This window comes from Pantherophis guttatus, chromosome 12 (assembly GCF_059756535.1).
Source record: "Pantherophis guttatus breed Tessera chromosome 12, ASM5975653v1, whole genome shotgun sequence".
NCBI classification, from domain to species: domain Eukaryota; kingdom Metazoa; phylum Chordata; class Lepidosauria; order Squamata; family Colubridae; genus Pantherophis; species Pantherophis guttatus.
Window position 1 is genome coordinate 6,539,697 of NC_142074.1, and position 16,168 is coordinate 6,555,864.

General features: G+C 41.8%; 1 protein-coding gene across 1 annotated transcript in view; it reads right to left on the reverse strand.

Annotated features, from left to right (window-relative positions):
* The window catches only part of ALG13 (ALG13 UDP-N-acetylglucosaminyltransferase subunit), a 69,347-nt gene extending 53,208 nt beyond the window's left edge, over positions 1-16,139 (reverse strand). The window contains exons 1-3 of the mRNA XM_087877645.1: positions 15,946-16,139; positions 6,357-6,519; positions 4,459-4,597 (exon numbers count right to left, since the gene is read on the reverse strand). Of these exons, the coding sequence (XP_087733771.1) occupies positions 4,459-4,597; positions 6,357-6,519; positions 15,946-16,026 (383 nt within the window). The 5' untranslated portion in view covers positions 16,027-16,139. The remainder of the gene's footprint in view (positions 1-4,458; positions 4,598-6,356; positions 6,520-15,945) is intronic.
* Positions 16,140-16,168: the final 29 nt, after the last annotated feature.

Here is a 16,168-nt window from a genome sequence, read left to right on the forward strand (position 1 = left end):
ATACAGTTAAGACATTATCAATTACATTCAAAAACTCAAGTGTTCACATAAATGAAAAAGTCACATGCTGGTCTAATGTGACAGCCTAGGTAACATAACACACTGAGACCAGGACTGTGCTGAAGCGCAAATTATCCAGCCTCATTTTAGCCTAGCATGTTATACAAACCCAGTTCCAATGATCAGTGGTCCCTCTTTTTTTGCTTTCCATTTAAGACATACTATAGCATGTCTGAGAAATGCACAAATGATCGTCAATTTTAAATCAATTCTAACTCTTATTTCTCTTAAGTGTACTGCTTCTTCAAACCCCATTCACTTCACCATGATGGCAGCATTCCTACCAATTCTTCTTCTGAGCCCTAATAGCATGGTGGTTAGAATACAGTAGTCCTTCACTTACAGTTAATTTAATGACCATTCAAACTTACGACACTGAAAAATGTGACTTATGATTGTTTTTCATAATTATAACCTTTGTAGCATCCCATGATCATGTGATCAAAATTCAGATGCTTGGCAACTCATGACGATTGCACTGTCTCAGTGACAGTGCAACCATCATGTGATCATCTTTTGCAACCTTTTGACAAGCAATGTCAATGGGGAAGTCAGATTCACTAACATCCAGGTTAACTTATCAATTGCAGTGATTCACTTAAAAACTGTGGCAAGAAAAGTTGTAAAATGGGGCAAAACTCACTGAACAAATGTCTCACTTAACAGCAGAAATTTTGGGTCCCATTGTGGTCATAAGCCAAGGACTATCTGAATTTGCAGGTAAACTCTGCCCACATCTTGGAGTTTGATCCTGACAGAGCTCAAGATTGACTCAGCCTTCCATCCTTTCGAGGTTGGTAAAATGAGGATCCAGATTTTTGTGGGCAATATGCTGACTCTGTAAACTGCTTGAAGAGGGAAAGAGCTATGGGGTGGTATATACCATATTTCCCCGAAAATAAGACTCTGTCTTGTAATTTTGAACCCTGAAATAAGCGTTTGGCCTTATTGCCATGCACGCAAAAGCCCGATTGGGCTTATTATCAGGGGATGTCTTATTTTGGGGGAAACAGGGTAAATGTAAGTGCTACTGCTATTCTTTCAACTATCTCTGTTTCAACTTTCAACTAGCTTAATTTCTATTTATATGGCTGTTGATATATTACCCTCACCCTGCTATTACACTGCTCATTGCCCATTAGATGAATCTGTTCATTCTGAGATCAGCACCACTCCTGCACTTTTGTTAACAATGTCAGCATTAACATGTGCCAGAGCTTCAAACAGAGCATGGAATACATCTATCTCTAAAATTGAGGTAAGGTAGGCAAGCCTATACATTTTATATATAAATAACAAATTAATTCAGGCTTATTGCAAGGATAAGTTGTTTTTATTACAGTCTTCAACCTACAACCATTCATTTAGTGACTGTTCAGAGTTACACTGAAAAAAGTGATTTACGACTGGTCCTTGCACTTCTATTTCAGCATCCCCATGGTCACATGATCAAAATTCAGGTGCTTAGCAATCGCAATCTATTTACTATGGTTGCAATGTCCTGCAGTCATCTGATTGCGATTTGAAATCTTCCCAGTCAGCTTCTGACAAGCAAAGTCAATTGGGGAAGCTGGTTTCACTTAACAATTGCATGATTCACTTAACAATTGCAGTGATTCACTTAACAACTGTGACAAAAAAGTCACAGAATTGGGCACAACTTACTTAACAACTGCCTTGGTTAGTAATGGAAATTCTGATACCAATTGTGGTCAAGAACTACTTATACAATGAAGCGCTGATAATTTCTCAGTTACAGCAGAAACTACAAATCAAGCCATCTACAGTATATGTAACAGCCCCAAGGTTTAAACCAAACCTCTATTTCTTCCACCGTTGATGTGATAACAAACATCTTGCTCATTTCTCTGATTTGGGTGTTGAGGCTGCTTGCCACATGCTTTGATAATGATCTAATGTAATCCTAGGCTTTTTTTTAAAATATTTTTTATTAAACATTTTTTAAAAACAAAAAGAAAGCTTTAACACTTTTTCCTTTTCAACAGTTTTGCATCAGTCAAGAATTTCTTACTTATACATTTTTTTCTCCCTTATTCTACAATATCTTTTGTACATATACTTCTAATATTTATTTATTTATTTACATATATACATATAAATACCCGTGTACACAATTTCATTTCTACAATTTTTGTTTCCTCATATTTGCTATTATACTTTTACTCCTACTTCGACCCTTATTTAATTTTTCCTTGCCTTTTATCTCTCTCCTCCAGCCATTCATACCATTTCTCCCACACTAAGTAATATTCTGTTTCCTCTTTTTCTTGTATCTCCTTTGTTAATTTCTCCATCTCCGCACATTCCAAAACTTTTCTGATCAAATTATGTTCGGATGGTATATTATTATTTTTACAATTCTGAGTGTAGATTATTCTTGCTGCTGCGATAATATGGATAATTAAATATTGTATTTCTTTTTCCTATGACCCTGGGAGTATTCCTAGTAAAAATGTTTCTGGCCTCATCTCTATCTGTTGTTTGGTTATTTCTTCTAATTGTGATCTAATTCTACTCCAGTAATGTTTCGCTTTATGGCAGGACCACCACATGTGGTAATACGTTTCCTTTTGCTGTTTGCATTTCCAACACGTTGGTAAGGTATTGGGAAACATCTTTGCCAATCTGGCTGGTGGCAAGTGCCACCTGTAAAACATTTTATACATATTTTCTTTATAGTATTACAGACATTGTCAGTTTATAATTTTTGTTTCATAATTTCTCCCATTTATCTAATTCAATGTTATATATAAAATTTTTTACCCAAATTATCATATTTTCCTTAACTACTTCCTCTTCCAATTTGTATCTTAATAGATAATTGTAAATTTTTTTGATCAATTTATCTTCTGTGCCTTGGAGGATTTTGTCTAATTCGTGTACTTCTCTTTGGAATCCATATTGTGTCAAATCTGTCTTATATCTAGATTTTATTTGCATGTAAGGCCACCAATCAATGTCTGTACCCTGTTCTTTTAATTCCTGCCTTGTTTTCAATTCCCCTTGACTATTTAACAAATCTTTATATCTTTTCATTTTGTCAATGCCTAATGCATTGTGGTTAACCATTCTGGAATTTTGTCATAATGATTCTTTTTTTATCCCTTGCCATGTTTGTAGTAGTGCATCTCTGATTGTTGTTGAAAATAGTTATGCTGTCTATTTTTTCCTTCCCATAAAAAGGCGTGCCACCCTCTCTGTAAATCATATCCCTCTAATGTTAAAATTCTTTTATTTCATAATTCCATCCAGTCTTTGATCCATATAAGTGATGTTGCTTTATAGTAGATTTCCCAATCTTGTAGTCCAAATCCTCCTCTTTCTCTACTATCTTGCAGTGATTGTATTTTGATTCTTGATTTTTTTCCCTGCCAAATATAGTTCGCTATTAATTTATTTAGATCTTTAAAAAAGTTTTTTCCTAATTTTATGGGAACTACTTGGAATAAGAATAGTAATTGTGGTAGCACGTTCATTTTAATCGATGCTATTTTTCCTAAAAAAGATAAAAAGGTAGTCCCAGGCTTTTTATCTTCAGCTTTGCCACCTTTGGCCCTCACACCATGGCACAGAGGACTTGGCATCACTTCAAACCAAATTGGCAGTTAAGTTGAAAGAAATCATCTGGATCTCTTTGAACCTTCCTTTCCAGCCATTTACTTGTAGCAGTTCAAAAAGCAGATGAGATCTTCATGAAATCTTCTGTGTGATGATCAGCAAGCAGAACATTCATTCCAAATGAACAGGGAGATGTGCCCACAAGAGGGCAGATATCAAAGAAAGTCCAGAGAATGGTCCCTGTGGGGTACCTTGTGGGTACCATGGACAGCTCCCAGCTAATAGACAAAAGACTACAAGAAGTTGGCAAATTTGACTCAGCACTTATAGCTCAAAAATGCTGGGTGACAGATATAGACAAAATTGAAAACTGTTTTTCCCCAAAAGCTGAACAAAATGAATGAGAAAATATCAGAGCATCACTTTACCAGTTTAGTTAGGAAATACACTTCATGATAAGCTGTGACTGACTAAACAATAGAATATTTATATCCTGACTAAAGTTAAGATTAAGAGTTCATGTACTGCTCTGGTTCTTTATAATAGGGTTCAGGACAAAGGAATTTATTGTATTACTGGTTGGATAAATTACTGAGTAGATAAAATATCTAAAGGAAATAAAAAAAATAAAGGAATTACCCCAATAGCACAAACAAGAGCTATCTATTTTGCTTAATTCAGAACTTAAGATAACTAAAGGACCATCCTCAGCAACAATGAAATTAAAAACACAAAAAGCAACTGTTTTACTCCTACATTTTTTGACTTAAGAGCCAAGAACATCTGCACGGCAACCAAGGATGTTAGGAAAATCCATACCTGCTTGTGCAGTAAAAGAGATGTCCATCTTTGTGCAGCTGCCTGGCCAATTCCAATTGATGGTTGTCCATAAGTTTGTCATTGATTACAACCAGGAGAGGCTTCCCAGCTTCCAAAACTTCCAAACAGCTGCCTGCTCCTGTAGCAAAAGCACCAGAACCAGATCATTCTACTTGACATAGCAGCAGCCATTCAGCAAAAATGGGTTGATGGAATAAAATGGATAATAAGAAATTGGATTAAATAAGGCTCCCTTGCCCATCGCCAAATTGATTCTTTTATGAGTTGAAGAGAAAGTGTAGAATATAAATCAGAGGTGTTTGAGCTGAGCACCCCATCTACCCACAAAAGTCTTGGGATGTGAATATTCTTTCTTTCTTTCTTTCTCTTTCTTTCTTCTTCTTTTTCCTCTCTCTCTGATTCAGTAAATCAAATCAATAAAGAAACTCTTTTGCTTTCTAACTGTTGCATTTCATGTCACAGAAGGGTAAAATTATTCAATAGTCATGGAATGCCTTATTTACAGTATTAAATCAAAGCATGCTTTCGTTTTATTCTGGTCCTGTTCACTTCTTTGTTTTAGTCTCAGCTATGTTTTGGAACATGTCAATTAATAATTACAAGTGAATCAGGGTTCTAAAATGGTTTCATTCTTTTAAGGGAAACTAATATATTATTCACCAACTGACTTTTGGGCATTTTATAAATGCTGATGGATAGGGTTTTGTAATGAGTAAGCAGATGCTCCAGATAGCACCTACGTTTCAATGTTTGTGTTAAAAGAAATAGGGAAAATATTTTTATGAACAGTGACAGCCAGTTTTGTCTAGTGCTGCCTTAGGGACAGGCTAGAAACCAGGAGATTCTGAGTTCTAGTCCCTCCTTAGGTGTGAAAGCTAGCTGGGTGTCTTTGGGCCAGTTACTCTCTCTCTGCCAAACCTACCTCACAGTTAGAGTGAGGAGGAGGAGGGATCTTGAATTGTGCAAAATTACAGGTGGAATATAAATCTAGCAAATAAACATGCACAAATTTGACATTGCTTCTACCTATATATACTATAGTGTATATGTGTGTATATATATATATATATATATATATATATATATATATATATATATATATATATATATATATATATATTATATACAGTTGGTTTTGCATAAGAAATGTACAAATCCATATCTCAGACTATACCTTGCTTGGCTAATGCTACAGAAGAAATAGACTCCTTTCTTAAAAAATTAGAATTTGTTTGGGCTTTATTTTACATATAAATGACATTTCAGGTTGCAAACATATAGAATTAACAGATTAACAGAGTTGGAAGGGACCTTGTAGGTCATCTACTCCAACCCCACCTCCTGTGCCTAAGCAGGAGACTCTATACCATTTCTGACAAATGGCAGTCCAATCTCTTCTTGAAAGCCTCCAGTGATGAAGCTCCCACAACTTCTGAAGGCAACTTCTGTTCCACTGGTTGATTGTTCTCACTGTCAGAAAATTTCTCCTTATTTCTAGGTTGAATCTCTCCTTAATCAGTTTCCAGCCATTATTCCTTGTCTGCCCTTTGGGTGCCTTGGAAAATAGCTTGACTCCTTCCTCTTGTGGCAGCCCCTCATGACTGTTTCATGACCTGTTTATAACTGCTCACTGACCATAAATACAATAAAATCTCTATAGCTGTATCTCCCTTGAACATAAGACATTTCTCTTTTAAATCAACCTTCATATTTGTTTCCAGGGGGCAGTACTCTTTACATAAATAAAGGATGTAAATAAATGATCCACTTTTCCCCGTATAAAGACAACTTATCCTCCTACATTGTTTTTGTTCTTTTCGATGGGGTGAGCAAAGGTTGGCTACAAGAGACCGGGTGTTTGTACTGAGATGCTTTACCTGCGTGGCTTATGACCAGATCTGCTTTTTTAACATCTTCAGAAAGTGAACTCTTGAATCTGAACACTTCCAGAGTAAATGTGGCTGTGCTAAATGAATCTGGACATTCTTTGCCTCGGCCAACCTGAACGACCAGCTTGCAACAGCCAAGGTCCTGTAAAGCCTGCATCAGAAAGAAACATATATCCTCACTGAGGTTAAAAATAAACTCATTAGAAGCTACAAAGGTGAATTTATTTCTCTCTCCAAGATGAGAAAATATACATGACTTACTATTTACAACTGTGCTTCTGTATCCTTTTGTAAGAAAAGAATTATTACTAATACATTATTGCTTCGGGGGGAGGCCTTTCTTTTTGATGCCTTCAAAGCAGTGTTGACTCTTGGAGACTGACTGGATGAGTCCCTGCAGTTTTCCTGGCATGGTTTAGTTTTGGCATTTCCACCTTCCCAGGGCTGAGAAATAGGAACTGGCCCAAGGTCACCCTTAGGCTTCATGCCTAAGGCAGGATTACAACTCAGAGTCGTCCAGTTTCCAGCCTGGTGTTCTAAGCATTACAGCAAACTGTTTCCTCCAAATATGTTAGACCAGGGGTCCCCAATCTTTTGGACCCACCAAGTTCATAATTTTAAATCCCACGGACCACTAATACGAATCCAGTGCACCGCTTGCTGAAGCGCCTGGTCTCCCAGTGACAGGATGGGATCCTTCAGGCACTCTCCCTCCTCTCTCTTTCTCTCTCTCTCTCCCCTCTCTCTTTCTCTCTCCCATTCTGATTCTCTCACTCTCTCATTCTCTCTCTCTCATTCTCTGTCTTTTTCTCTCTCTCATTCTCTCTCATTCTGATTCTCTCTCATTCTCTCTCTCATTCTCTCTCTCTTTCATTGTCTCTTTCTCTCTTTCATTCTCTCTTTCTCTCTCATTCTGATTCTGATTCTCTCTCTCATTCTCTTTCATTCTGTCTCTTTCTCTCTCTTTCATTCTCTCTCTGCCTCATTCTGATTCTCTCTCATTCTGATTCTTTCTCTCTCTCATCTGCCCCCTTTCTCTCTCTCATCTCTTTCTCTCTCACCCTCTTCCTCATCTCTCTTCCACTTTCTCTCATTCTCTCTCACCCTCTTTAATTCTCATTCTCTCTTGTTCTCTCTCCCCCTCTTCTTCTCTCCTTCTCTCTCTCTCCCTTTCTCATCTCTCCCTCTCTTTCTCTCTCTCACTCTTTCATTCTCTCTCATTCTTTCTCTCTCCCCCTCAAACTTTTTCTATCTCATTCTCTCCCTCCCTCCCCCCTCTCCCTCATCTCTCTTCCACTTTCTCTCATTCTTTCATTCTCTCATTCTCTCCCCTCTCTCTCTCATCTTTCTTCCCCCTCTTTCTCTCTCATCTCTTTCTCTCTTCCCCTCTTTCTCTTTCTCATCCTCTCTCTCTCTCCCTCTCTCTCTCTCTCTCTCTCTCATTCTCTCTCTCATCTCATGGGCCAGCCAGTGTCTTGGGGCTGAGAGGAAGTCAAGTATCTCCCCGAGAGACCGAGGCACGCAGAGAACCAACAAGGACTGGAAGAAAGGGTCGTGAGATCCAGCAAGAGAAGAAGCTTCACTCCTGCTCTGGAATATAGAGCAAATCTCCATCCCCCGCCCTTCCCTTCTCAGGCCAGGCGAGAAGTGACTGGGAAGGGAGAGCAAAGCGGGGACTGTTGTGGCCCGCCAGCGGCCTGCGTGGATTGTTGCTGATCCCGACAATGAGGAGGCTGGTGTGGTGCTGCGCCATCGGCCCGTGCAGCTGGCGCTCGAGTCAGACAGCGAGGAGGCTGAAGAAGATGTGGTGCCAGAGGCAGGGATTCAGTCAGGGCCTTCAGAACCTCCAGAGGCTCCTTTAAGTGAAGAGGAGGAAGAGGAGGAGCCTCTTCTCAATGCACGGACACGCAGAGCTGTCAGAAGGCAGGAGTGGTTCCTCAGGAGGAGGTCTCCTCGAGGGTAAGGCTTGGGGCTAATTGGCCACTCCCTTAGCCTACTTAAGAACGAACGCAGCTTGCAACAAGCTGCAGGAAACAACTTTAGTTCGCTAATCATCACATTGGGATTTCTCTGCAACCTTGCTTCTGGGCTTTCTGCCAACTTCAGTAAGATTCTGACTATCTTATCTGTGGAATTCTGGCAGGCTGTTAAGAACCCTTATTAACAGCCGGTATTTGCTAAAACTGTGTTATTTGAGTAAGCTAAGTTTTGTTCAGAGTTTGTGTGTGCTGTGTTCTTTGGGATCCGTAGCTGGGGCAGAACAGCCCCTGGTGGGTTCAGCCGACAGGAATCTACAGCAGCGGGAAGAAACAGCCTGGGGTTGCCGCCACCCGTTGCTTCGGCCTGCCTGCACCGCCACCCCTTCTTGCACCATTACCTCATTCCGGCCGGCAAGGGCTGCGCTGCAAAGTTGCAAGTTGTACGAACCTCCATCTATGGCGGAGTTTTACAGCCCCACCATGAGCTGCCTGGCCAGTCCCATATTCCAGAGCTCTAGTCACAGGACTAGCCATTGCTCATCTCGGAGCAGCTCTTCCACCCAGGTGCGCTGCGGACCACCAAAATTTTCTTGTGGATCACTTTGACCACTGTGTTAGATGATAATTTCCACCAGCTGCTCTCAGTATAACCAATAGCCAGTAATGGCAACTGTAGATTGAAAGAGGGATAATGGCTATGCTGCACACCCACTCATTCTCATCGTACCTAAAAGCAACGCAGTGCTCTACCAAATGATCTAAAATGGCATGATGGGTTGGCCACCTGCTTTCCTTGCTGTCAATCAACTCAGCAGGCGTGCACTTAAATCAGAGACAAAGCATCGCCTTTTAGCCACCAATGTGGAATGTGAATTGTAGACTGAGTCATTTTAAAAAGCTGTAGAATTTTCAGAAGAGAATAAATAAGGACATTGCAATCCTAAATACCTAATTATTTGATACAATAGTTCAATTGGCTTATAAAATAGATTATGTAAAATAAGATTATATAAGAGCTATGGAAGTCTGCAAAGATTGTTTCTGAGTAAGTGTATTGAAGACCAAACTGTCAAACTATACTCATCAACCACATGTCCATGGAGATGTGGTCACAGACCACATGTCTGCAGCACGTGGTCCAAATAGTCAAGATAGTGGCTCCATCTTGCAAGGAAACTGGCAAGCAAAACTCTACTTGAGGACAGGTGGCTCTTTGATTGCACAGTTGCAAATGCCATTTTGATTTTTTTTTATCACATTCTGTGAATACCCTGACTCCTATGAATATTCTGCAAAACCCAGGTAAGGCAATCATGCATTTTATCAGGAGTCAGATTTCCACAAAAGGATTTTACTGCTGGTATTACATGGTTAAAATTATTAGGGATAAATTTTATGGCATGTACTAAAACTAAAACTAACTCATAGCTGCTGGATTATGCATTTTAACTATTTCATAATTTGTATCCCACTTTCAATTTTACACAATGCATTCTAATATTGTACACAGCTTGACTGTGAGCATCAATGACAGGAGGTAGAAAACCAGCAAATACAGCTGTCATCTCTTTGTGGGATTAAGCTCTGACGAAGTGCATGCAGCTCTGTACTCCATTGCAGCATGCCATCCGCATTTACATGAGAAGCAGTTGCAAAGCATATAGATGGCATCCTTTAAATTTTACTGAGATAATCAACAAACATGGTCATAGTACAGAAATTTAGGATTAAATCCAAGTATGGAATCATCCTGAGGAATCTTATCCTGATGATCTTTAATAACATTGGTAAAAGGATATCACCAGAGATTAAAGTTTTGAGTCAGCCTATTCTTTAATCCAGTGTTTCTCAACCTTGTCAACTTTAAACTATGTGGACTTCAACTCCCAGAATTCCCCAGCCAGCAAGAACTGTCAATCTAGCTGGTGCTAGCGGGGCAATTAACAGACCATAGATGCAATGTTTAATCAGGCTTGAAAGGAGGCATTTTTGAATAGGCATGCATGAATGCTCACTTTTGATTGTGCACAGACTCACTTTTGACCATGCATGCACCAGGGCTCGCTTTTCAGTGAGTACATCCACAATGGGACTCACTTTTGATTGTGCATGTCTGCCTTGGGACTCACTTCTGATCATGCACATACCGGGATTCACTTTTGAGCATTAAGGTTTTAATATTTTAACTATTTTACTTGTTTTATAATCTTGTTTATAAATTATAATTTATAAACTGCTCTGAGTCACCACTGTCTGCACTGATTCACTTTTGAACATGCATGCACGTATTGAAACCCACTTTTGATTGTGCATTTATGTCCACATTGGGATTCAGTTTTGGCTGTGTACATCTTCATCTATGGGGTGGTATATAAATGTAAGTGCTACTGATATTCTTTCAACTATCTCTGTTTGTTTCAACTTTCAACTAGTTTGATTTTTATTTATATGGCTGTTACCCTCACCCTGCTATTACACTGCTCATTGTCCTGTAGGAAGTTCGCACCCACCCCTCTCCTAGAAAAATGAAATATTCTAGGAAATATTAAAAAGGCAGAATATTTCCCCTAAAAAGAGAAATAGAAATCTTAAGACAGAAACTCAGCCCCAGCTCCCTGCCCCTAGCAGATACTTTGGTTATTTACAAGACAAAAGGCTGGGCCAGCTTATCTACAACACAAAAGACATGGCCCTCAGGACATGATAGGATTAGCCCTCACTCAAGATCCAAACCAGGACAAAGCCATTAAACCATAATAGGAATTGACCAAAGCCCTTTCATTACATCATCACCCAGCAAGATTCAACCAGGCCTGGGACTCAAGTTACCCTACAGCCTACAAAGTTAGCTAAGACCCCAGCCCCCTGGGAGTCTGACAGGCAATGGGATACATTTCTTGTACAGGAACAAGAAATTCTAAGGCAGGGCCCAAGAGAGTGTATAAATATATCCCTCTCTCCACTCCATGTGCTCTTTTTGCCCAGGACCTCAAACCATGTGGTTAAAACCTGGCCAGAGGGTGCTCTCAGTCAGCTGCAGAACTGTTTTGAAACCACTGAATGGAGTGTATTTGAACATCAAGATCTGCATGAATACACTGATGCTGTACTCTCTTACTTCAAAGTGTGCACTGATAGTGTAACAGCAGACAGGTGCACCAGAGTCTACGGGGATTGTAAACCCTGGATGCCTGCCAAGGTACGGATGCTTCTGACAGCCCGGGATTCTGCCTTTAAGGCAGGGGACAGTGAGAGATATAGAGGTCAGAGCAAACCTCAGAAGAGGCATTAAGATGGCAAAACAACAATGCAAACATAAGGTGGAGAACCATCTAGCAGACAACAACCCAAAGCAAGTGTGGCAGGGACTGCAGCACCTAACTAATTTAAACATGGTCAATGCTGATGCCTCGTTGGTAGAGGAGCTGAACACCTTCTTTGCCCGCTACGAGGTGAAAAGACCAGACCCCGTAGCCTCTGCCCACCAGCCTTCTGCTTCCCAACCACTTACCCTATACGAACACCAAGTAAAAGCTGTATTGAAGACTGTGAATCCCAGCAAAGCTGCAGGTCCAGATGGGGTGCTGGGGATAGTGGTAAAGACCTGTGCCGACTAATTATCAGGGGTCCTGACAAGGATCATCTCCCTGCAAACGGCCAATGTTCCATCATGCTTGAAAGCAGCCACTATTGTCCCAGTCCCGAAGAAAACAGCAATTAACTGCCTAAATGACTACAGACCTATCGCACTAACGTCTGTAGTGATGAAATGCTTCGAGAGATTGGTTCTCCAACACCTTAGGACATGCCTCCCACTGGACTTTGATAAACTTCAGTTTGCCTACAGAGGGAATAGATCAACAGATAATGCCATAGCTACTGCTTTACATTCTGTAGTGAGCCATCTGGAGAAACCCGGTAACTATGTCAGGATGCTTTTCATATATTATAGCTTGGCCTTCAATACCATTCTGCCAAGCATCCTTTCTATAAGCTTTTCTCTAAAGTTGACTGACTTGGATTTTCCCTCTTCATTCTGTGACTGGATCAAAGATTTTCTGAGGGACTGGCCACAAACAGTGATGGTTGGGTCTGTCATATCCACCCCCTGAAGCTCAGCACTGGCTCCCCACAGGGCTGTGTGCTCAGTCCCTATCTGTTCTGTCCCCGTCCCCACACACACACAAACAGCCAGCCAGGGGTTAAAGAATTACTCGGCACACACCAGGTTCGTTATCAGGAACTTGGCAGCAATACGATAACCGTCTGCCAAGTGCTTTACTACAAGAAGAGGGAGTGTTCCTCCACCAGATAACACCAACGAATACACACAGTTTTCAAAACAGTCCAGCTCAAACAGAAACCTTCAGCAGATTCAGGCGTTACACAAGGTGACTAGCCAGAAGTTAGCTTTGTCCGTCACAGAGTCTAAATGGCCACCACACTCTCTTATATAGCCTGTGGGGTGTGGTCCAGTGACTCAGATTAATCCCTGGCATGCCTCCTCATCTGCTGCAAACGTTTATCTCGCCTTCGTTGGCGTGAATCCAGGAACGACGTATCACCGTCATCGCTGCAATCGGAGACACCTGGCTCCTGATCAATCTCCTCTCCCTCGGCAGACACCTGAGGCATAGCCAGAGAGGAGGGGCCTGGAGAGGGAGGCCTGGCTGGCTCCTCTCCTTCATGTTCGGAGCCTTCTTCCTCCAATAAGATGGGCTCAGGGATCGGAGCCACAACACTACCTATATTCACTGTACACATGATTGCGTATCGTCTGACCCATCCAGTGTGATCATTAAGTTCGCAGATGATACTACTGTATTGGGTCTTATTACAGGTGGAGACGAAACAGCGTACAAGGGGGAGGTTCAAAAACTATCCACATGGTGCTTACAAAACAACCTGCACCTGAACATCAGCAAAACAAAGGAAATAAGTGACTTCCGGAAGAGAGAGGAACCTGCCCCACTTTACATCGAGGGGGGCTGTGTGGAGAGAGTTTACCTCCTTTAAATTCCTGGGAGTTTATCTGAGCGAAGATCTCACCTGGAAAATCAACACGACCCAGGTGACCACAAAGGCCCCACAGAGGTTCCACTTCCTTAGGGTCTTGCAGAAAAATAAAGTGGAACAACAACTGATGACTTCCTTTTATCGGTCTGTAGGAAGTTAGCACCCACCCCTTTCCTGGAAGAGTGAAATATTTTAGGAAATATGAAAAAGGCAGAATATTATATTTCCCTGGGATAAGCATGTTTTGAAGCAGCTCCCACCTTCCTGCCCCCACCCTTTGTCAATGGGCCAGTCTATTCTACATAACAAAGATCTGCCTCCTTCAGGCAGAGCCATAGTAGGAATTGCCAAAGATCCAACAAAGATAGGATTAGCCCTCTACACAATAGCAGCAGAAACTCACCACATGTGACCTGGGAAGCACATGTGACCATCAGCCAGCAAGGCCCCCACCCCCTGGAAGTCTGACAACCAATCAGGATACTCTTTCGGGGCCCCAAGAAATGCAGAGCCAGAGAGAGCATAAAAACCCGAGGATTTACTGTATCTGCCCCTTTTCTGTTCAGGAACTCAAGCCATGTGATCCTGTTCACCATTAAACCATCTTTCCAAGCAGTCTCCATGTTTCCAGTGTCTTTTTCCCCACTTGGAGCAGAACCTAGAAGGATGTTTCTTCCAACAGGTCCACAATAGAAAACGACATCACTCATTGCATTACTATCCGCTGGCTTGACAGCTACGGATAGAAAGACATTACAGAGGGTGGTGAGCACAGCACAAAACATCCTGGTCCGTCCTCTGATATCACTAGAGGACATCGCTAGGGCTCGCTGCCTTAGAAGAGTGAGGAAAATTCTCAGGGGCGACTCACACCCTGGTCAGTCCTTTTTTCTTCTCCTACCATTTGGAAAGAGATATAGAGGCATAGGCAGCCACACAAACAGGCTGAAGAACAGTTTTTATCCGTGGGCTGTCAGACTCCTGAATGAAAAATAACTCTACAACAGTGGTTCTCAACCTGTGGGTCGGGACCCCTTTGGGGGTCGAACGACCCTTTCACAGGGGTCGCCTAAGATCATCGGAAAACACATATTTTCAATGGTTTTAGGAATAATTCATCCCTCTCTATTGCTGTTTCCTTTTATGCATATGGACTACTCAGAGGGCTGAAAAAGTTATTTTTGACTGGTCCTCACACTTTTGACCAGTCCTCAAACTTACGACTGTCCTCACAATTTATGTTTTTGCCCTATCTTGTCACCATGGTGAAAAGAAGCAGTTGTGAAATGAGTGACACGGTTGTTAAGAATGCCGCAACGGGCATAAATGTGAGGATGGTCATAAGCGTGAGGACCAGTCAAAAGTGTGAGGACCTGTCAGAAACGACTTTTTTCAGCCCTCTGAGTAGTCCCTATACACATAGCCATGGCCACCCGGTCACATGACCAGCTAGCCACGCCCACCCAGTCACATGACCAGCTAGCCACGCCCACAAAATAAGACACACCCACAGAATCGGTAGTTAAAAAAATTTAGACCCACCCCTGGTTGGGGGTCATCACAACATGAGGAACTGTATTAAAGGGTCGCGGCATTAGGAAGGTTGAGAACCACTCAACAACATAGCAATGACATGCAATAAGATTTGGGTATTTGTTAGTAGGATTCACTGGGCCGGGGACTTTCTTTGTCTTTCACTGCCAGTTATATTGTGATGGGGAGGGGGGCAGAGTGCACGAAGTGAGGCTCAGTCAATCTCATTGTAGGCATATTTTTCGCCGTGCTCTCAAAACTTTTCTATTTCAGCAAGCTGGCCTGGCCCAACTCCCATTTTTTAAATTTTTTAATTCGTGATTTTATAAATTGGGTGTTTTAACCTGTGTTTCGGCCGAAATATTTAATAATTTTAAGGGATTTTTTTAAATATTTGTATTATCTGTATTTTATCTTGGTTGTTCACCGCCGTGAGTCCTTCGGGAGTAGGGCGGTATAGAAATTTGATTAATAAATAATAAATAATATTTATTTATTTATTTATTTATTTGTTTGTTTGTTTGTTTGTTTAAATTTCTATACCGCCCTTCTCCAACATAGGACTCAAGGCGGTGAACAGCCAAGATAAAATACAGATAACACAAATATTAAATATATATATATATATTCTCTGACAACAAAAGATTAGGATTGAATTGAGCATGCGCGCATGCATGCAACCGGGACTCTATTTTGAGAGGGACGCCTTGCATCTGCCCTATGAATTTATTTTCTTTGGCCAAATTCAGGCAGCTCCCTTCCGAGCGAGCCAATTGCTGCAAAGCGAGGACTCGGAGGAGAATTGCACGGCTTCCCTCCCTCTCTCCACCGGCATTTTCCCACGCGAGAAAAAGGAGCCGAAAAACGTCAGCTTGCAATGCATCAGGGACCACAGAGACGCGGCGCCTAGAAAAGGCACAGGAAGTGACGCAAAAGCGCAAGCCTCGCTTCTTCCGCCCTTCGGCGGCCGGCGGTTTGTTCTGAGGCGCGGCGCAAGCTTTCAAAAGATGGCGTCGGGGAAGTGGGAAGGGCGGCGTCGGAAGACTCGCCTGAGTCGCTTCGGGAGTCGTCACGGCGGCGATGAGTTCGTCGAAGCTGGTGGTGCCGACCGTAACGAAAACGGACTTCATGGCCGACGAAGAGACGGGAGCGATGATAGAAAGGATGGCGGCTGGAACGGCCCCACAGAGCTGCCACACTTCCGGGAGGAAAGATCGCCGAAGGGGGTCGCCTTAAGACCAGAAATGCCTGGACTCGGGACGTTATAGAGCT